Source organism: Lepisosteus platostomus, chromosome 5 (genome assembly GCF_059453375.1).
Source record: "Lepisosteus platostomus isolate fLepPlt1 chromosome 5, fLepPlt1.hap1, whole genome shotgun sequence".
In the NCBI taxonomy this organism is placed as follows: domain Eukaryota; kingdom Metazoa; phylum Chordata; class Actinopteri; order Semionotiformes; family Lepisosteidae; genus Lepisosteus; species Lepisosteus platostomus.
The window spans coordinates 69,458,360-69,481,062 of NC_142615.1; the positions used below are offsets into that span (position 1 = coordinate 69,458,360).

Sequence of the window (22,703 nt, forward strand, 5' to 3'; positions counted from 1 at the left end):
CTGGTGGTGGTAATGGGATCCCCAGGACCTGTAAAGAGCTGCACACTGGTGGTGGTAGTGGGATCCCCATGACCTGTAAAGAGCTCTGAGTGGAGTGTCCAGGAAAGAGCTATAGAAGTGTATTATTATTATTAATATCATGCAGCCCGAACCCCAGCGAGCGTGACTCCCTGACCCTGACCTCTCTCTCCCCCAGGTGCAGAACCGCTGTTCCTGCTGCTGGTGGCCGCGCTGTGTCTCCAGATCTACTCCTCCGAGGAGCCCGGGTGTGAACCGGCGCTGCCCGCCGCCAGCTGCCCCCCCGAGGGGCAGGGGCAGGGGGGGCAGGAGGAATGGCAGGGGCTGCTGTTGCCCCCCCCACCCACACTGCCATCGCTCCTCCTGGCGGGGGAGGAAGAGGGGGCGGCGGCCGAGGCAACGAAGACCGGGGAGGTGCTGCTCCTGGTCTGCGTCTCTCAGTATCTCAGCAGCAGCTCTGACCTGTGACCTGTGACCTGTGACCTGTAACCCCCTCCGCCCCCCTTCTGGGTGGAGTCCGACCGTGACGGGAGAGGCCCTCGAGTCCGGCCCGATACCGATACCCATACCGGCCAGCCGGACCCGAACCCGAGCTCGGACCCGGACCGCTGCCGCCCGGAGAGGGGAGTCCGGGACTCGTGGGCGGAGACGCCCGTGGCGCCTTATCGCTCTGTTTGTTTATTGATTGATTTCCTGCGTGGCTTATTTATTTATTTATCTATCTTATTGACGGAGAGACTCGTGCGTCTTATTGATGGAGGGTATTTCAGTGAGAGCGGAGGTGGTGCTACTCTTCCTTCACCGTGAGGAACTGGAACGGTTCTCCATGATTTGTCGCTGTATAATCGATCGATCGATGACAGCGAGTGAAATGATCGCAGGGTGGGCGGGCAACGGGTGTGACGCGTGTTTCACTCCCTTCTCCCACCCCCACAAAAACACCACCACCCACGCTCCCCGGCGAGAGACGGAGCCCTGGACTTCCGGTTCCTGTTGCTCTCTTGTGTGGGAATGGCAGGCGAGCCCCAGGCGTGGACGTGTTTCTGCGTCGCTCAAGCAGACTCCCACGGACACGCCTGTGAGGTCGCGGGTCGTCTTTATTTTTAACCTTCTTGCGTTCATCGTGAGTGAGGGGGGAGGGGGGGCGGTTTCTCCTCTGAAGCCGACTGAGGTCTTTGTTTGTGTTTCCTAAGTCTTTATTTCAACAGCAGAGATGCCCCCCCAAAAAATGCTTAAAAAAAAAGCGAATGTATTGAAATAAAAAAGGAAATTCGACCAGAGGACTAAGACAGACCGCCCTTTGGTCCGAAATCCCCAGACCCCACCGGATCGCTCTCCTTTCTCCGCCTGGCCGTGGCCTGGGGTTCCTCGTGAGGGAGGGAGCCCCCGGTCTCTGTATGTTCTGTGAACAGATGAATAAAGACGGAGAAGCAGCGGTGTGGTTTGTGTTTGTTCTGGGGAGGGATTGACGCTGCAGAAGAGCCGACTGAGAGTCTGTGTTGGAGCTGGTGGAAGAGAGGAGATTGTCCTCAAACTGTACTCGTCCCCAGACCGTCACGGGCTCTGGGGGGGCAGCTCAGACAAGGGGGAGGTCGGGGTCTATCTGCGCTCAGGCATCTATGGTTAAGAGGGGGTCTGTATGCAGAGAGCGGTAGGGGTGGGGAACAAGCTGTCCAGCCTTGTTGTTGAAGCCGATACCCTGACTTCTCTCCAGACACAACTGGGTGAGCTTCTCCAGTCAGGACAGGAGGCTCTACTGTACACAGAGAGGGGTGGGAGGGGGGAACAAGCCGATGAGCTCCTCAGGTCCGTTATCTACTGTCTGACTCCTGTCTGCTCTCCTGCTCTCTCTGGCCAAAAAGCACCTGCTGTTTCCCTGATCTGTCTCTCTCCTGAACCAGTTCAGCTCCAGCCTCTGACGTCTGGTGCATTTTCTACCCCTGGCAGGGGACTGTGCTGTAGTGCAGTGCCTCATTGACTTCATTGATCCAGACGGGTGTGGACGGACCCCAGTGTCCTGACTGCTGGTCAGTACAGATCCAGGACACTGTGTGTGAGAGTAGGGGTGTGGACCCCAGTGTCCCGACTGCTAGTCAGTACAGATCCCATGTTAGAAAGACCTTATTATCCCATTAAGATCATTGATTAGTTCTGGTCGTACTGATGAACCTGTTCAGTTGGTGATTAACTTTATGAATCCACTAGGTGGCGCCAGAGCAGCGTCACAGCGAGGACAGGAAACCCCCCACCTCACATCAGCAGGAAGAGAAGGAGAGAGAGAGAGATGGCAGCGTGTAGGAGCTCAGCGCTCAGCCCTTGTCATTGTGCTCGGGGTGTTTGAGGTCAAATTGTGTAAAGGTGTCTTTTTATTGAGCTCATTGGGTTTGTGGTGAAATTGTGTAAAAGTGTCTTTTTATCATTGTGCTTGGGGGGTTTGTTGTGACATTGTGTAAAGGTGTCTTTATTGAGTTCGGGGGGTTTGAGATAAAATTGTGTAAAAGTCTTATCATTGAGCTCGGGGGGTTTGAGGTGAAATTGTGTAAAAGTGTCATTTTATCGTTGTGCTCGCGGGGGGGGGTTTGTGGTGAAATTGTGTAAAAGTGTCTTTATTATTTAGCTTGGGGGTTTGTGGAGAAATTGTGTAAAAGTGTCATTTTATTATTGTGCTCGGGGGGGTTTGTTGTGACATTGTGTAAAGGTGTCTTTATTGAGTTCGGGGGGTTTGAGATAAAATTGTGTAAAAGTCTTTTTATCATTGAGCTCGGGGGGTTTGAGGTGAAATTGTGTAAAAGTGTCATTTTATCGTTGTGCTCGGGGGGGGGGGGTTTGTGGTGAAATTGTGTAAAAATGTCTTTATTATTTAGCTTGGGGGTTTGTGGAGAAATTGTGTAAAAGTGTCATTTTATCATTGTGCTCGGGGGGGGTTTGTGATGAAATTGTGTAAATGTGTCTTTTTATCATTGAGCTTGGGGAGTTTGTGGTAAAATTGTGTAAAAGTGACTTTTCATCATTGTGCTTGTGGGGTTGTGGTGAAATGGTGGTTTTTGGGTGTTTATTGTTCATATGCTGCTGCTGTGATGTGGCCTTTCACCTGTAGATGCTGCTCTCTCCCATCATGTTTAAATGTACCAGTCCTGATGGATGACTGTACACATAGATAGATACTTTATTGATCCCGTGAGGGAAATCATCCTCAGTCAATGGGAACATCTATTTAAGTAGTGACTCTCCAGATAGCATTTTTGTATGAAACATTTAAAGAAATCGACAACCACTTTTCAAAACGCACAATAACACAGACTGGCATGTTTGACAACGAGTAAATAAGACACAGGTGAAACGAGAATTCACCATCACTTTCTGCATGTTTACCGTGACCTGTCCTGATCATGAGAGGTCTCAGACGCGTCTCTTCACCAGACAGTTTAATACAGCAGTTCTACATGGGACCGGTGTGAGAGTATGTGGGTAACAGTGATGGCTCTCTCTGCTGTACTGCTGTGGCCCTCCCTCCTGATGACAGAATCATCTCACACTTCACCTTCACAGACACAAGCTCCATGTGTTTGTGGTGAAGTTGTGGGTCTGTTGGTGTGAAAGTTTATTATTGAGCTCACTGAACTGATCTCGAAGGCCACTTTAATTTCAGTTGGCGTCTGACATTTTGAGTGAAATTGTAGTTTTGTTGGTTTAAATGTGTTTGTTAAAGTCGAAGTGCGTCGCTTTGCCCTTCTGGTTCTTGCGGCAGGGCAGGCCCGCGGCTTCGATGTCGCCCAGGACAGGGATGTCCTTCCAGTCCACAAACGTGACGAGGATGTTTTCGGCGATGTCCTTCCCGAAGATGGAGAGGATGTAGGAGTATCAGTGCGAGTCATGAGTTCATAACAGGAAGAGAGTCCTCTCGGATTCACTGCCTGTCCCTTCTGATCCAGGATGATCCACACTTTCTCCAGCAGTGTGATAAGACTTCGATATGAAGTCAATATTCTAAAATACAGGAAACAGGGATCCTGAACACGCAGAGGAACCCAGATGTCCGCATGGCGCGAGAGTCACAGCGGACTCTAAACACAGTGAGCAGCATCACACCTGATCCATCACGAGCCCAAAATCATGACGATGGTGTCAAAACAGCAGCCAGGTCCTCTCAGAAGATCAGACAGCTGTATTCAACAGTTTGTACCACCTGTGATACTGAGACAGACACATCTGTCACTCTGGATACCTGAGACTGGGGGCTCACTGTCTGGGGGAGATGAGCCTGATGAAGTTAGCAGAACCAAAGTAAGTGTTTGTACCTCCAGGAAAGGTCTTTACCTCCACACCTGTGTCACCTTTGTGTTGTTTGTAGCTGTAGGATACCCATCACAACAAGCTACTGTATAAACACAATTGTAGCTGCTGTAGCATCTAATCATGATATACTGTAGATAAGATTTTGTCTCTTGAGGGAATTTTGTATGGACACCCAGCACTCCTGTACATTAAAACAGAAGGGTAAGAAAAAAAGAAAATAAAAACATTATTCTATTACAAGAAACAAGAAAAACATCGCACATCACTCCATTGTACATCTGCAGTATAACACATCACAATATGTACCATTTATAACACGTCACAAAATATATCCCACTCACTCATGTTTATTAAAATGCAGATTATATTATATCGAAATTTATTTCATTTAAGTTTGTTTGCTGATATAATTGTTTGCTCTCAATACAATACAAAATAAACCACACATTCATATTCAATAACTGCTACACGCGCACAGTTAAAACGGTCTCCGTACAGACACACCTGTCAGCTCTCCTACCGTCTCATCTCTACTATAGGAGTCCCGTACAGACACACCTGTCAGCTCTCCTACCGTCTCGTCTCGACTATAGGAGTCCCATATAGACACACCTGTCAGCTCTCCTACCGTCTTATCTCTACTATAGGAGTCCCGTACAGACACACCTGTCAGCTCTCCTACCGTCTCATCTCTACTATAGGAGTCCCATACAGACACACCTGTCAGCTCTCCTACCGTCTTATCTCTACTATAGGATTCCCCGCATTTATTGGAGCCTCGATCACAACCAGTACACGGCAGCCCCACAGAGGAAACTCTTTACAATGGTCTGGGCACGTACACTCGTGGAACCCGCCCGTCCTCTCCGTGGACGTACATGGTTTCCCTGCGAGAGCCGGGCGAGGCGGGTCCTGGACGTGCGAATCTCTCAGTCGCCGGAGGCGCCTATTCTCGCAGTATTACGGCTCTCGCTCCCAGCTGCGCCTCCAGTTCCTCCGCATTCCCGAGTCCCGGTTCCTCCGGTTCCGCTCCTTTCCTGTAAACTGCGCTCCGACCTGCGGACCGGAGCCTGCAGTCCTGCTGGAGCGGGTCAGAGCGCCGGCCCGGCCGCTCCGACTGTCAGGAGAGACTTCTGAACTCTCCTCTCTTCTCACGGTGTGTTGGTGTAGCGAGAAATGTTGGATTTTTGGTCCTGAAATCGGGAAATTGCTCGCAAGTCACGCTTTCAGGATATAGGATCAGCTCCTGAAAGCTCATCATACAGCGGAGCCTGTTTAAAACATCTCCGTTTCTTTTAAACTGTTTATACATCCCCGAACAATTTCTCTCTCCTGATCTGTGTGGTCTGGAATACAGCTTTGTAGAGAAACTCTCGAAAAACAGCACGATTGACTGTTAGTACACACGGAGTTTGTTTATATATACTTCCTCATTTCTGCGCAGGTAAATTAACAACCCTGAAGTGAGATGGAAGATGGACATTAATATTCAAATCGTATAGCGCCTTTAAAAGAGGCTTTTTATCGTGCTCTGCAGAGGAAGAGTCCGCACCGAGAGGAAACAGCAGATTGACACAGGACCCGTGAAATTAAAGCTCTTTTATTGAGGAAGGTTTAGAGTCTGGATGTGAAAGACCTCAGGGAAGGAGACTCTGATGTCCTTGGTGATGTTTTTACCTGTTTCTCTAAATCCTAAATACTACTCCTTTCTTTTAAATTGTTTTTACACGTTTGTTCCCCAAAAGAGTATGTGTTTAATGCACATATAAAGTATTAGCTCTTCTAAATACTGAAACGTTTCAGAAAACACCGCCTCAGTGCTGCAGGTTCGCAGGGGAAGTGAGTTTAAAACGGAGTCTTTTTCAGTCTATTCGCAGTTAATCATTGTATTTAAGACACACTCGTGCGATTTGTCTCAGTTACTTTTAAAATTTCTGGATTTCCTCAGCCTTTCACCTGCAGCAGCTGATGGATTGACAGAGCCTGCCTGTTACTGGAAAACCACGAGTCACATGAGAGTTTACACGTGAAAAGTATTTTCATGTTGAATGTTTCCTGAGTGAAGAGATGCGTTATGAATTTTCCTGGCGGTTTATTAAGTTTCATTTGTACTGATCCACCAGGTGGCGCCAGAGCAGAGTCTTCATCCCTCAGGTGAGCTCACCTTTACCTGAAGAGAACAGGAAGTCATTCTTCCTTAGGTCAGCAGGAAGAGAAGGAGAGAGAGAGAGATGGCAGCGTGTAGGAGCTCAGCGCTCAGCCCTGGTGAGTTTTCTCTTGTTCTACCTGTCAGAGTGTCGGTAAGGGAGTCACTGAGGGTCTCTTCTCTGTCACAGAGCACAGCAGCAGCTGGAGAAGTGTCTTCCTGTCTGCTGAGAGTGTGTTCTCTCTGTCAGACACACAGGGTCTGGTTTACTTTCACTTTCTCTTGTCAGTGATCAGAGATCGTTAGTGTAAACTCAAGCTGTTTGGAATGTACTAAATATTTTAATAAGGTGTTTATTTAAGGTAAAATGATTGATGTTAAACCTGACTGTGTGCTGATGGTATTGGATTCACACTGTTAGTATTCATGATGCTCAGACACGCTCAGATATGAACATTTCTTGTTTGTTGCTCAGAGGCCGTGTTTATTGTACAGCTGATAATACCAGAGAGGAAACAGTACAGATGAACAACAGAGGAATTTATTTGGCCCATAATTAGTAGTTATTCCAGGTTCTCGTGCAGCTGTTTCTCCTGTCCTGACTGGGCAGCTTGTTCCCCTCTCCCACCCCTCTCTGTGTACAGTAGAGACTCCCACTCCTGATTTTCAGTCTTAATGTTGCTTTGATTTTTAGTGTTAATTATGAGGAACTTTGAGGTGTCAATATCTAACTGGTCTTTAATGATGACTAACTGTCACTGAGGATGTTGAATATTTTGTATATATGTGGTTCCCTATCTTCACCCTGTCAGTGTGGGACACTCCCTTTAGACTAAAGAGACTCAGTTCCTTCAGGTTGTCAGTTTCACTGTTTTTAAACTAACATCATGCTAGTTCTCTTCAGTGTGGATCACAGTAGATAGTTTGTAAGCGGTTTGAAACTATACAACACACGGATTTCCCAGCCAGGTGGCTGAGTCCCAAACATGTCTTTATGAAATGTGATATTTTAGACTCACTACTGAAGAATCAGGACAGACTGAATGATTTTACAGTTTTTTACATGTATTTTTAAAATAAGGTGGTATAAAGGTTCATTCTGAACACAGGAGTCCCATATGTGTCTGAACTGCCACTGGACACTCAGAGTGTTAGTGGGACTCTACAGGGCCCTCCAGAAGTATTGGCACCCTTGGTAAAGATGAGCAAGGAAGGTGATGGAAAAAATGTCTGTGTTGTTTATCAGATGAGAGAAATCTGACCTTTCAGTGAAGTTAAATTATTCTAAGAAAAAAAATCCTGATGAAAAATAAACATGTACTATTGAGAAAAACAGTTAAAAATAAAAAAATATTTTTTATATAAATTGTAAGAATACAGAATTACAATGTTGTAAGAATACAGTTTGATTAACTAACATTAATAGAATTTTTGTATACCACAGAGAATACACAGAAATATAATCTCAATAATCTGTGATTTTCCTCTCTCACAGGGCAGAGACAATAGGAAAGATATAGAGTTGTTTTATCGTAAATTTGAAATGGGATGAGTAGTGAAGATATCTCTGATGAGAACTTTATAATGTAAATAACCTGTGATATTTCTCTCTGACAGGGAGGAGACGGGCTGATTCCCATGAGGCACCACAGCGTCTCTCAGAGATCAGGATCGTGCTGCTGGGGGGACGATGGTCTGGGAAGAGCTCAGCAGGAAACACCATCCTGGGCAGAGAGGAGTTTGTCACTAAGAGAGTAAATGAGGAGTGTGTGAAAAAACAGGGTGAAGTAGCTAGGAGGCAGATCACTGTGGTCGACACTCCAGGCTGGGGTTCCTCTTTTAAAATAAGGGCACATCCACAGCGTGTCAGAGAGGAGGTTGTGCGCAGTGTCTCTCTGTGTCCCCCAGGACCCCACGCTCTCCTCCTGGTGATTAATGTGAACTCATACACAGACTGGAGATCAGTGGACGAACATCTGGAGCTTCTCAGTGAGAGAGTGTGGAGACACACAATAGTGCTGTTCACCTGGGGGGACAGACTGAGAGACACAACCATTGAGCAGCACATTGAGAGAAGAGGGAAGGAGCTCCAGTGTCTGGTGGAGAAGTGTGGGAACAGGTATCATGTTCTCAACAACAGGTACAGGGGCGACCGCACTCAGGTCACAGAGCTGCTGGAGAAGATAGAGGACATGGTGGCAGGAAACTATGGGCTTTACTTCACCACTGACATCAAAGAAATAAATACTGAACAAGAAAAATATATGAAACAAAAGGAGGAGAGACAGAGAGAGACAGAGGAGCTGAGACAGAGGGAGGAGGAGAGACAGAGAGAGACGGAGGAGCTGAGACAGAGGGAGGAGGAGAGACAGAGAGAGACGGAGGAGCTGAGACAGAGGGAGGAGGAGAGACAGAGAGAGACGGAGGAGCTGAGACAGAAGTATGAAAGAAGGGAGAGAGAGAGAGAAGAGGGGCTCAGACAGAGGTTGGAGGAGGAGTGGAGCAGGAGAGAAGAGGAGCTGAAGGAGAAGATGAGAAAGACACTGGAGGAAGAGGAGCTGGAGAAAGAGACAGAGGAGCCCAGACTGCCTGTCAAGAGGAGGAACAGTTTGGACATCAACCCTCCCAGCAGTGAGTGTGATTGATGCTGTATTACTGAGTCACTGATCTTACTGCTCATCAGACTGAGAGATTCATCCATCTTGTGTCCTGTTAGGAATTAAAATCATACTGTGCTCCGCTCTGTACTGCGTTACTAACACAGTGGCTCACAGATCTGTGTCTGTTTAAATCCTCTGTGCTGTAATTGAACTGTTTTCTCTCAGGGAGATTAGATTTAATCCATCACACAGCAGCTCAGTCTCTGTAATCTGTTCCTCAAGACTGTCGGACCAACACTCAATCAATCAAGGTTTATTGATCGATGCACGAACAGTACAGCACACAGCGGTGTTGTCAGCATTGAAATCTGCGAGCTCGTTAAAGGCTCGTTAAGAGGGATGGAAGAGTTGGAGGACAGGAATTTATAGGGGTTAACATTGGGATACAACAGATTACACAACTGCAATTCACAGATTGTGTGGAACTAACACAAGGATAGGAGGTATTGAGGTGTCCTGACAGTGGTAGGGTACAGGGTAGGAGGTATTTAGGTATTTAGGTGTCCTGACAGTAGTAGGGTACATGGTAGGAGGTATTGAGGTGTCCTGACAGTAGTAGGGTACAGGGTAGGAGGTATTGAGGTATTTAGGTGTCCTGACAGTGGTAGGGTACAGGGTAGGACGTATTTAGGTATTTAGGTGCCCTGACAGTGGTAGGGTACAGGGTAGGAGGTATTTAGGTGTCCTGACAGTAGTAGGGTACAGGGTAGGAGGTATTTAGGTGTCCTGACAGTAGTAGGGTACAGGGAAGGAGGTATTTAGTGCTCTTCGTAGGTGTCCTGAGAGTGCCAGTGCCCCCTGTCAGTTCAAGGAGGTAACTGCAGGTGTCTGCTGTGGTTGGCTGTTCAGCAGTCTTACTGCCTGGAGGAAGAAGCTGTTCTGACACCTGGTGGTCTTGGTCTGATACTTCAGTACCGTTTTCCAGATGGTAGTAGAGAGAACAAGTTGTGTTTAGGGTGACTGGGGTCCCTGAGGATGGACCTGGCCTTCTTGAGGCATTAACACAGTAGATATCCTCTGTGTTCAGTAGCGCAGCCGGTAGTGTTCTGAGCCAGTGTCACCACCCTCTGGAGGACCCTGAGCTCGTGGGCGGAGCAGTTACCACACCAGGCAGTGGTGCAGCCGGTTAGGATGCTCTCAGTGGTGCAGCTGTAGAAGCTGGTCAGGATGTGTGAAGGCAGGCTGAACTTCTTCAGTCTGGGGAGAGAAAACAGGCGCTGTCTTGTCTACGGGGTTGGTGTGGTGGGTCCAGGTCTGATCGTCCTGGAGCTTGGTGACGAGCCTTGAGGGTACGATGGTGTTGAATGCTGAGCTGTAATCAACAACAACATTCTCACATACATTTCTCTCTCGTCCAGGTGTGAGAGGGCAGTGTGTAGACCAGGGGCGATGGCCTCCTCAGTTGATCTGTTAGTGTCAAAGGCAGCTCTGAACTCCAGCAGGACAGGAGTGGGTGAAAGAGCCCATCAGCAGATCATTAGAACCCCAGACAAGAGCTGTTTCTGTACATCAGTCTGAAGGACTCGTCACAGCTTGTCTGCAGATCAGTGAGTCTGACTGAACAGCAGCAGCCTGTTGTAGAATCTGTGTCAAACAGGGTGAGATGGAGAATTACTGAACATCCTGGAGTCTGAATTCTGCTTTTTAACAAAGTGGTCAAGACTGCAGGTCTCAGGGTTGAAGGGACAGTTCTTGACCGACAGACACTGAATCACTGCAGCTCAGCCCAGCAGTGGGGATGTGGTACCAGGAACATGAGGTGGAGTTTATTCCACTGACAGGTGCTGAGAAGCATTAAGCCTGTTTCTCTCTTGTCATCCTCTGATAAAGACACAGTGGACTCTGACTCTGGACTCTGGGTGTGGTCAGTTTCAGAGCGAAATACCAGCAGGATGATTGCACTGGACTGCACACTCTCCTAGAGTGCTGTTCTTCACTGGGGTGAAGAGATTATCTCTCCTCCTTCAATTAACATCCTTCTACACTCTGCCCCTGTAACAGTACAGTACTACAGCATGACTGTTGTTGCTTGAGGCCAGCAAATGAACACAGATTCTTCAGATGAAACTTGAGTCACTTTGGGAAACAGAATCTGAAACGAGTGAAAATCATGAACATCAGGTAAAACTATGTAGTTATCATGATGCCCAGGACTATAAGTTTCTTTTATAATGACTTTTAAGTTTTGTCTCTTGAGCAAACTGAACCCTTCTTGTATGTAGAAAGGCTGGTCTCCTCTTATGTGTAACTTCCCTGATGCTCCTGTCTCTCCTCCTGTTGCAGTGAGTGAAGTCGAACCCAGACTCCAGCCCCGCCCCTCTGAGCTGAGACTGGTGCTGCTGGGCAGGACTGGTGCTGGGAAGAGCGCAGGAGGAAACACTATCCTGGGCTCAGAGGAGTTTCCCTCTGAAGCCAGCAGCTCCGCAGTCACTCAGGAGAGCCGGAAGAGGACAGGACAAGTGTCCGGGAGACGGGTGACTGTGGTGGACACTCCAGACTGGCTCCACGCCGGACTGTCTGAGGGGGACAGGAGACGGGATGTGGGGCTCTGTGTTAACCTGTCTGCCCAGGGACCCCACGCCTTCCTCCTGGTGACCCCGCTGGGCCGATCCTCAGGGGAGGAGAGGAGGACACTGGAGACAGTCCTGGAGATATTCGGGGAGAGGGCCCTGGGACACACCATGGTCCTGCTCACCCACGCTGATGAGCTGACCAGCAGGACGCTGGAGGAGTCTGTGCACACAGGCAGCAGGGAGCTCCAGTGGCTGGTGGAGAAGTGTGGGAACAGGTATCACGCCCTCAACAACAAGGACAGGGGCAGCACTCAGGTCACAGAGCTGCTGGAGAAGATAGAGGAGCTGGTAGCAGGAAACAAGGGCAGCTACTACAGCACTGAGACGTACCAGGAGGCCGAGTCCCAGATCAGACAGAGGCAACTGCAGGTCCTGAGGGACAGAGAGGAGAGCAAACAGAGGGAGGAGGAGAGACTGAGGGAGAAGCACCAGAAGGAGCTGCAGAACCACCTCCGCAGGATGGAGGAGGAGATCCAGACACGAGAGGAGAAGATCAGAGCGCTGGAGGAGAAGATAGCAGAGCTGGAGGAGAGGCTGAGGGAGGAGAGGGATGAGGGGAGGAGGAGAGAGCTGGAGGAGGAGCTGAGGAGAGAGAGAGGGGAGAGAGAGAGGCTGCAGAGAGAGATGGAGGAGGTGAGAGAGGAGCAGGAGAGGGAGAGGAGAGAGAGAGAGGAGACACACAGAAGGGAGATGGAGGGGCTCAGGCAGCACTATGAGGAAAAGGCCAGAGAGGAGGCAGAGAGACACCTGGACCTGGTGAAGCCGCACTTCAGCACAGGAGCAGTGATACTGGGAGCAGGACTGGGGGCAGCAATAGGGGCCCTAGCTGGGGCTCCGAGGGGCCCAACAGGAGCAGCAGCAGGAACAGTGATAGGAGCTGCAGTAGGAGCTCAGATAGGAGCTTTACTGGGAGGAGAAACCAGAGCAGCACAGACTCACACACAAGAGCACACACAGCCCGCAGACACACAAGAGCGCACACAGCCCGCAGACACACAAGAGCGCACACAGCCCGCAGACACACAAGAGCACCCACAGCCCGCAGACACGCAAGAGCGCACACAGCCCGCAGACACACAAGAGCGCACACAACCCTCAGACACACAAGGGCACACACAGCCCGCAGACACACAAGAGCACACACAATAGTCACAACGTAGTCACTCACAACCTGAAGGCACTCAAGAATACATAACCCTCAGACACACAAGAGCACACACAGCCTGCGCAGACACACAAGACCACACACAGCCCCCAGACACACAAGAGCACACACAGTAGTCACAACGTAGTCTCACACACAACCTGAAGGCACTCAAGAATACATAACCCTCAGACACATAGAGAACACACACAGCCCACAGACACAATGAGCAGACACACACAGCCCACAGACACAACCCTCAGACACACACAGCCCATAGACAGGAGAGAGAAACAGACAGGAGATCGAGGAGCTGAGAGAGAGCTGAAGACACTGAGACAGGAGCAGGAGAGGGAGAGGAGGAGCTCAGGCAGTGTTATCCGAGTGACAGAGAGACACAGAGACACTGCCGCAGGTCAGTCACTGATCCACACAGTCTTTCCCAGCGGGAGAGGAAGACCGGATACTTCCTGGACACAGAGTGAGGACTCTCCACTGAAACACTGATCTCTTCCTCGTAAGAGATCCGACTCACTGAAAACCTGCCCTTAGTGTCCCATGTGAAGAAAACTAATTTTAAATAATGTTCTATTTTGATCATGTTTGTATTTTGCTATTCTTTGTGTATATATATAAATGTTATGAATACTTTTGGATATAATTCTGACATTGTATATGTGTGTGTAACAGAATATATTGTAGCATTTACAGGTTCTTCTCAGGACAAAGGACCAGTAGAGATGCGATTAACGAACCAGGCTTTATTCTTTATCAACCACAGAGTATACACACACATGACGGAACACGCACACATCTATAGGGTGGTAATTACTTAACGACTTAACAACAAGCTATACAGTACACTTATAGGGGCGCTTCCTCCTCACAACCGGGCGTTACAGTATGTGTATCTGTGTATATGTGTACTTTATTCTCCTGATAATCAAAGAGCAGAACCGGCTCGTCCGGCAACTGGGACTTTATATCTCGCAACGGCGACTTACAATCTCAGAATCACGACTTTATTTCTGGTCATTGGGACTTTATATCTCGCAACTGCGACTTACAATCTCAGAATCACGACTTTATTTCTGGTCATTGGGACTTTATATCTCGCAACGGCGACTTACAATCTCAGAATCACGACTTTATTTCTGGTCATTGGGACTTTATATCTCGCAACGGCGACTTACAATCTCAGAATCACGACTTTATTTCTGGTCATTGGGACTTTATATCCCGCAATTCCGAGTCAGAAAAGTCATAATTTCGAGATCTAAAGCCGAAACGGCGAGAAACCGCGGCGCGTTTTTTTTTCTTTTCACTCCCTGGCGGACACGGCTTCCACAGAGGAGGGAGAGAAATGGACTTTTATGTTTTTCTATCGACTTTATTCTCCTGAGCCGATCATCAAAGAGCAGAACTGGCGCCAAAACCCGCTTCCGGCTCGTCCTCCGGGTGCCGCTGCGGCGCCGGTTGCTAAGCGACGCTCCGAGCCCGAGCGCTCGAGCTCCTCTCGGGGCGGTTTTATTCCCAGCTGAGGAGCCGCTCCTGTCCTGGAAATCCCGGGAAGGACTGGGACTCCCTCCTGTGGGCTGGGAGGCTCTTCCCGGGTGTTTCCGCAGACGAGGGGAGTCCTGGTGTCCTGGGAAAAGGCCCCCTGTGCTGCGGGCGTCTCCGAGAGAAACGGGCTGTTTGTGTGGGAAGATGCTCTTTCCTCAGGAGGGGAAGAGCCGAGCGGGAAGGAAAGTTCTGGAAGTGCGTCTCCTCTCCGGCTGCTCCAGTCCCAGTGACGGCGACACCGGGACAGGACAGGAGGGACGAGCGGGTCCTCTTTCCCACACGGGGGATTAGTGGGGTCTGTTAGGACACAGGACAGAGAGAGAGAAAAGGACACCAGTGGGAGAGAGTCCTGAAGCTCTCAGGTCTGGTCTTGATCCGGGTTGGTCCCAGTCCCAGTTTACACTGGTTTACAATGTGGGACTTCTGCCCTGACACGACCCCACAGGTGTGTCTCCACAGGAGACGGGAGTCCTGTAACGTGTAACCCTACAATATTTGATCTCCTGACTGTCTGTTATTCTCCCCAGTATAATCCTCTCAGTCTGGTATGAAATACCAGCTCCTGTCAGTCAGCTCTGTTACAACAGGCAGGATCCCTTTAGTCCTGCAGGGCTTGATTCTGATTTTTATTCAACTACTTCTCTCATAATCACCTTTGTTTTCCAACAGCGTTTCTGTATCATTCTAAAGACGCGAACAATAGGTTTCTACTGCTGTACTTCAGCTGGAAGGAGGTAAAAACACACGTTCCTGTTTCTCTTCAATACCTGGTCCTCTAGGCTGGTCCTCTGTCACATCAGCTAAAAAGTCACTTTTTAGGTTGAGTCCTGAAACTGCTGGACGAATCTCTGTTCTCATCACATCGCAAACTGGAACCACAGCACCTCCAGCGAGCATGTCGAAGCCAATACCGCCCTGCTCCTCAGAGAAAGAGTCTCTCTTTTCCCCAGTGACTCACTGTCGGTGCTGCTCTTTCCCTGAATCTGTCCTCACTCGTCCCCTGAGCCGGGCGGCGAGGACAAGCGAGTGAAACTGTGTCAGAGGAGCGAGTGTGGAGTCTGTGTGTTACTGCTGGGGGTCGCTGGTGTCTGTGTGTGTGGAGTCTGCGTGTTCCTGCTGGGGGTCGCTGGTGCTGGTGTCTGTGTGTGTGGAGTCTGTGTGTTCCTGCTGGGGGTCGCTGGTGCTGGTGTCTGTGTGTGTGGAGTCTGTGTGTTCCTGCTGGGGGTCGCTGGTGCTGGTGTCTGTGTGTGTGGAGTCTGCGTGTTCCTGCTGGGGGTCTCTGGCGCTGGTGTCTGTGTATGTGGAGTCTGCGTGTTCCTGCTGTGGGTCGCTGGTGCTGGTGTCTGTGTGTGTGGAGTCTGCGTGTTCCTGCTGGGGGTGGCTGGTGCTGGTGTCTCTGTGTGTGGAGTCTGCGTGTTCCTGCTGGGGGTCACTGGTTCTGGTGTCTGTGTTTATGGAGTCTGCGTGTTCCTGCTGGGGTCGCTGGTACTGGTATCTGTGTGTGTGGAGTCTGTGTGTTCCTGCTGGGGGTTGCTGGTGCTGGTGTCTGTGTGTGTGGAGTCTGTGTGTTCCTACTGGGGGTCGCTGGTACTGGTGTCTGTGTGTGTGGTGTCTGTGTGTTCCTGCTGGGGGTCGCTGGTACTGGTGTCTGTGTGTGTGGAGTCTGTGTGTTCCTGCTGGGGGTCGCTGGTGTCTGTGTGTGTGGAGTCTGTGTGTTCCTGCTGGGGGTCTCTGGTGTCTGTGTGTGTGGAGTCTGTGTGTTCCTGCTGGGGGTCGCTGGTGTCTGTGTGTGTGGAGTCTGTGTGTTCCTGCTGGGGGTTGCTGGTACTGGTGTCTGTGTGTGTGGAGTCTGTGTGTTCCTGCTGGGGGTCACTAGTGTCTGTGCGTGTGGAGTCTGCGTGTTCCTGCTGGGGGTCGCTGGTGCTGGTGTCTGTGTGTGTGGAGTCTGCGTGTTCCTGCTGGGGGTCGCTGGTGCTGGTGTCTGTGTGTGTGGAGTCTGCGTGTTCCTGCTGGGGGTCGCTGGTGCTGGTGTCTGTGTGTGTGGAGTCTGTGTGTTCCTGCTGGGGGTCACTGGTGTCTGTGCGTGTGGAGTCTGCGTGTTCCTGCTGGGGGTCACTGGTGTCTGTGTGTGTGGAGTCTGCGTGTTCCTGCTGGGGGTCACTGGTGTCTGTGTGTGTGGAGTCTGCGTGTTCCTGCTGGGGGTCGCTGGTGCTGGTGTCTGTGTGTGGAGTCTGTGTGTTCCTGCTGGGGGTCGCTGGTGTCTGTGTGTGTGGAGTCTGTGTGTTCCTGCTGGGGGTCGCTGGTGTCTGTGTGTGTGGAGTCTGCGTGTTCCTGCTAGGGGTCGCTGGCGCTGGTGTCTGTGTGTGTGGAGTCTGTGTGTTCCTGCTGGGGGTCGCTGGTGTCTGTGTGTGTGGAGTCTGCGTGTTCCTGCTGGGGGTCTCTGGTGTCTGTGCGTGTGGAGTCTGCGTGTTCCTGCTGGGGGTCACTGGTGTCTGTGTGTGTGGAGTCTGCGTGTTCCTGCTGGGGGTCGCTGGTGCTGGTGTCTGTGTGTGGAGTCTGTGTGTTCCTGCTGGGGGTGGCTGATACTGGTGTCTGTGTGAAATGACTGCTATCCTTCCTGACGGTTAGAGCTCAACTCCGCAGCCTGACGGTCCTGCTGTCTCAACCCGGTCCACTCTGTCGGTACCGAACCAGGGAGCCACGAGCTGGATCGGCCAGATTTAAGCCAGGTCAGAACCGGGTCACTGTTCCTGAAAGCGCACACAGTATGTGGGCAGAGACGGGGGGGTCAGGTGTCATTTTTCTGAGGGGGAGCCAGGGTATCAGCTTGTTCCCCCCTCCCACCCCTCTCAATGTACAGTAGAGCCTCCTGGTAGTGACGTCACTCCACCGTGGTGGAAGCCCATTGGCTGAGAGGGGACAGGGGGGCGGTCCCTGCGAGAACTCGGGGCAGGTGCGCGTCTCGTTTGAAGTTTGAATTCCTAACGGTCGCGCTTCCCGCCTTTCTCGCCGTGAGGGCTCCTGCACCGCCGCGGTTTCCCGAGTTTGAACTTATTTTATCATTAATAATTGGTTTTAGTCAGCTTTTATTAGAATACACAAGCTTGCTTCTTTCCCGCCCTCATGGAGGCCGTGTCTCTGCGTCGCCGAGCTGAAGCCACAGGTCAACCGCGGTTTGAACACGTTTCTATCACTCAATTCGTGTGTTTTTTAAATATAATGTCGTCTAGAGCAGCAGTTTGTTCTTCACGGACGTAGATATCGGCGTCAAAGGAGTGGAAAAGTGTGCGTTTGCGTCAGTGTCATCAATATCATATGATATCAGTATTGTAACGCTATTATAATATAATACTGCGTCAGTATAATCGGTCTGACAGAGTTTTCGCCAGGCTGGGGCTCTTCAGCACGTTTATACACCTGTTAAACTTGACTGAGTCCAAAGTCAACGCGTTTCTGGACGTTTCTGCGCACCGAGAGGACGTTTGCTGTTCGTGTTGGAGACGGAAGATGTTTCCCGGGCTGTGGCGGTGAGTGGCGACTTGTCCCTCCGTTTCTTCATTGAAATCGTTCAGTCCTCAGGCTGATGAGAAAACAGTCATAGGAGTGAGAAAATGTCTGTGGAGAAATTGTGTCAAAAGTGTCGGTTTATCATTGAGCTCGACGGGTTTGAGGTAAAATTGTGTCAAAGGTGTCGGTTTATCATTGAGCTCGACGGGTTTGAGGTAAAATTGGGTCAAAAGTGTCGGTTTATCATTGAGCTCGACGGGTTTGAGGTAAAATTGGGTCAAAAGTGTCGGTTTATCATTGAGCCCGACGGGTTTGAGGAAAAATTGTCAAAAGTGTCTGTTTATCATTGAGCTCGACGGGTCAGCTTGAGGTCACGCCGATCACGCCGAGGTGGGCCGGCGGTTGTGTGGTGTGGGCCGGTTTCTGAAATAACCACATGTAAGACTTTGGTGCTTAAAATGTTCAGGGAGAAATGGAAGACTGGTGTGTATTTTTTCTTTAAAATACTGTGACATAATGTTTGTTCCTAAATAAATATCGTTTATGACCTTCAGATGCATTATGCTCCTCTTCCTTTTATGCTCAACTACTAAAATTTCCCTTTAGTGGTACAATTCCATATAAATATTCAATACTAAGCAGCTTAAAATGTGCATAGTAAAGAGATCAAATGATTAAATCTTTCCACGACCGACCAACGCACCACGAGCGCCTCTGTCGGTCATTTTGGCCGGCCAATCACGTACCGCGGTATGACGTAATGATTTGCGTGGCTGAATCTGTATATAGCGGCTTTCTGGACACTCCACTCAACGCGCTTTACAGGATAGGAGGACTCCCCTCCACCAACACCGAGGTAAGTGTCTTTTTTTTTTGTAAGTGTGACGGGTTTGAGGTGAAATTGTGTAAAAGTGTCTTTTTATCATTGAGCTTGGAGGGTTTGTGGTGAAATTGTGTAAAAGTGTCTTTTTATCATTGAGCTCGACGGGTTTGAGGACAAATTGTGTAAAAAGTCTTTTTATCATTGAGCTCAGGGGGTTTGAGGTAAAATTGTGTAAAAGTGTCTATCATTGAGGTAAAATTGTGTAAAGGTGTCTTTATCATGGTAAAATTGTGTAAAAGTGTCTTTTTATCATTGAGCTCGATGGGTTTGAGGTGAAATTGTGTAAAAATTGTCTTTATCATTGAGCTCGGGGTGTTAAACTTTCTTTTATAATCCCTTTAAAGGTGGCTTCTCAAAGCGCTTTACAGGATGACAATAATAAATAAGAAGAATACACAAGATAAAACACAATTACAACACACAGAGGAGACTGTGGATGGTGGTACTAAGAGCAGAGGGGTGAAGAATGGAACCAGTTCAGTAAAGGCTTTTCTGAAGAAGAGGGTTTGAGTCTGGATCTAAAGGAGTTTAGAGAAGGTGACTCTCTGATATCCTTGGGGAGAGAGTTCCAGAGCTTGGGGGCAGAACAGGAGAAGGCCCTGTCACCCCAAGAGTGTAGAGGGGCTTGGGGGACAGTAAGGAGAGCAGAATTAGCAGAGCGAAGGTTGTGAGGTGGGGAGTAGGGCGATAATAGTTCAGACAGGTACTGAGGTGCCAAGCCATGCAGAGCCTTACAGGTGAGCATGAGGATTTTAAAGTCCACACAGAATTTAATTGGATGCCAGTGCAGGGACTCCAGGATAGGAGCGATGTGGTCACTTGCACCAGATCTGGTCAGGATTCTGGCTGCTGAGGTTTGGACAGACTGCAGTTTGTTCAGAGTAGATTTTGATACCCCTGCAAGTACAGCATTACAGTAGTCAATTTGAGAGAATACAAATGTGTTGATCAGCTTTTCAGCCACAGTTAGTGATAGCATAGGGGGTAGTCTAGCGATATTTCTAAGGTGAAAAAAACATGTTTTGACGATATGCTGCACATGTGGGTCGAATGTTAAGCCAGAATCGAATATAACTCCAAGGTTTTCAATTTTGATTGAAGCTCAAGTACAGAGCCATCTACAGACAGGGTTACAGGACTGGCTTTACGAAGTTGATGGGGGGTGCCAATAAGCATGACCAGTCTTGTCGCAGTTAAGATGAAGGACGCTTTGAGTCATCCAACTTTTTACGTCAGAGATGCAATTAGAATAGAGACAGCCACATCAGTGTCAGGTTTGGTATGGATGGACAGTTGAGTATCATCAGCGTAAAAATGAAAGCTGAGGCCATGTGATCTTAAAAGCTGACCAAGTAGGAACATGTAAATGCTGAAGAGCAAGGGGCCCCGTATTGAGCCCTGAGGAACACCAGACTTGACGAGACCAATTTCAGACCTGTACCCATTGAGAAAGACAAAGTGACAGCGATCGGTGAGGTAAGATTTGAACCATTTGAGGGCAGTGTCAGAAACTCCAAACACAGTCTCAGGACGAGAAAGTAAGATGTCATGGTCAACAGTGTCAAAGGCAGCACTGAAAATCAAGAAGGATGAGTATAGAGTGAGAACCAGAATCAGAAGCTATTAGATGATCGGTGGTGATGTAACTGGAGTGTGACAGCACGTTCTAGACTTTTAGGAAGAAAGGGTCAGTTGGAGATGGGGTGAAAATTAAGATTGTCGAGAGCCATGTTAGGCTTTTTTGGCAAGGGGGTAATGGCAGCAGTTTTGAGGACCCCTGGTATAACACCAGTGCTCATGGATTCATATATAATATTGAGGACAATGGGACAGAAAGAAGAACAGGACTGGGATCTAAAATAGATGTGGTGGGTTTCATGCGTGTAACTAGTTTGTTGAGGGATGCTGAGTCAAGAAGAGAGAAGCTGGAGAGAAGGGAACCAGAGAAGTTGGATGAGGAGGGAGGAGGTATGGAAATGATATGTGCAGTGGAGAGAATGTGATGTGCGTGTTGAAGATAAAATTGTGCAAAAATCGTTTAATCATTGAGCTCAGGGGGTTTGTGGTGAAATTGTGTAAAAGTGTCTTTTTATCATTAAGCTCGGTGGGTTTGAGGTGAAATTGTGTAAAACTGTCTGTTTATCATTGTGTACAAGTGTTTTTATCATTGAGGTTGGGGGGTTTGAGGTGAAATTGTGTAAAAGTGTCTTTTTTCATTGTGCTCGGGGGGGTTGTGGTGAAATTGTGAAAAAGTGTCTATCATTGAGCTCTGGGGGTTTGTGATGAAATTGTTTAAAAGTGTTTATCATTGAGCTTGACGGGTTTGAGGTCATTGTGTAAAGTGTCTTTTTATCATTGAGCTCGGTGGGTTTGAGGTGAAATTGTGAAAAGTGTCTTTTTATCATTGTGTTCGGGGGATTAGTTGTGAAATTGTGTAAAAGTGTCTTTTTATCATTGTGCTCCAGGGGTTTGTGGTGAATTTGTGTAAAAGTCTTATTGAGCTCGGGCTGTTTGAGGTGAAATCGTGTAAATGTGTCTATCAATGAGGTAAAATTGTGTAAAAGTGTCTTTTTATCATTGTGCTCTGGGGGTTTGTGGTGAAATTGTTAAAAGTGTCTATCATTGAGCTCGGGTGCTTTGTGGTGAAATTGTGCAAAAGTGTATTTTTATCATTGAGCTCGGGGGGTTTGTGGAGAAATTGTGTAAAAGTGTCTTTATCATTGAATAAAAATTGTGTAAAAGTGTCTTTATTATTGTGCTCGGGGTGTTTGAGGTAAAATTGTATAAAAGTGTCTGTTTATCATTGAGGTTAAATTGTGTAAAATACTTTTTATCATTGAGCTCGCGGTGTTTGTGATAAAGTTGTGTAAAAATGTATATCATTAAGCTCGGGGGCTTTGTGGTGAAATTGTGTAAAAGTGTCTTTTTATCATTGAGCTCAGGGGGTTTGAGGTGAAATTGTGTGAAAGTGTCTATCATAGAAATTGTGTAGAAGTCTTTTTATGATTGTGCTTATGGGGTTGTGGAGATATTGTGGTTTTTGGGTGTAAAATTCTTATTGTTCACACGTTGCTGCTGTGATGTGGCCTTTCGCCTGTAGGTGGCGCTCTCTCCAGTCATTTGTAAATGTACCAGTCCTGATGGATGACTGTACACATCCTCAGTCAAGGGGAATATCTAATTAGTTACTCTCCAAATAGCATTTTTGTATGAAACATTTAAAGAAATCGACAACCACTTTTCAAAACGCACAATAACACAGACTGGTATGTTTGACAACGAGTAAATAAGACACAGGCGAAACGAGAATTCACCATCACTTTCTGCATGTTTACCGTGACCTGTCCTGATCATGAGAGGTCTCAGACACGTCTCTTCACCAGACAGTTTAATACAGCAGTTCTACATGGGACCGGTGTGAGAGTATGTGGGTAACAGTGATGGCTCTCTCTGCTGTACTGCTGTGGCCCTCCCTCCTGATGACACAATCGTCTCACACTTCACCTTCACAGACACAAGCTCCATGTGTTTGTGGTGAAATTGTGGGTCTGTTGGTGTGAAAGTGTCTTTATTATTGAGCTCACTGAACTGATCTCGAAGGCCACTTTAATTTCAGTTGGCGTCTGACATTTTGAGTGAAATTGTAGTTTTGTTGGTTTAAATGTGCTGTTTCTTTGACTAGCCGGCTTGTTTAATTGATATTTGTATTTCCTCCTCCTGAAGTAAATATCAAGTGTTTTTTTAATGAAATTGTAGGATACCGGTGTGTCGAAGTGGCTCCGGTTTCGCTGCGGCTCATGTCAGATCCAGGGCTGATAGAAACAGTTTGATCAATAAATGAACTAAAAACCAATTCACACATTTGCTGCACTTCCGCTGAACAGAGACGACGTTTTCAAACTGTCTATATTGG

At 48.4% G+C, this 22,703-nt stretch overlaps 2 protein-coding genes across 2 annotated transcripts in view; both read left to right on the plus strand.

Annotated features, from left to right (window-relative positions):
• Window positions 1–22,703, plus strand: part of LOC148671962 (uncharacterized) — a 360,178-nt gene that overhangs the window by 95,470 nt on the left and 242,005 nt on the right. The gene's annotated exons all lie outside the window — the stretch shown is intronic.
• LOC148671970 (uncharacterized) lies at window positions 5,331–13,498 on the plus strand. Its single transcript, XM_088632843.1, has 5 exons — window positions 5,331–5,433; window positions 5,852–5,978; window positions 6,438–6,579; window positions 8,078–9,091; window positions 11,404–13,498. The coding sequence occupies exons 3-5, from the start codon at window positions 6,546–6,548 to the stop codon at window positions 12,840–12,842; spliced, it is 2,487 nt and encodes an 828-aa protein (XP_088488969.1). The 5' UTR covers window positions 5,331–5,433; window positions 5,852–5,978; window positions 6,438–6,545; the 3' UTR covers window positions 12,843–13,498.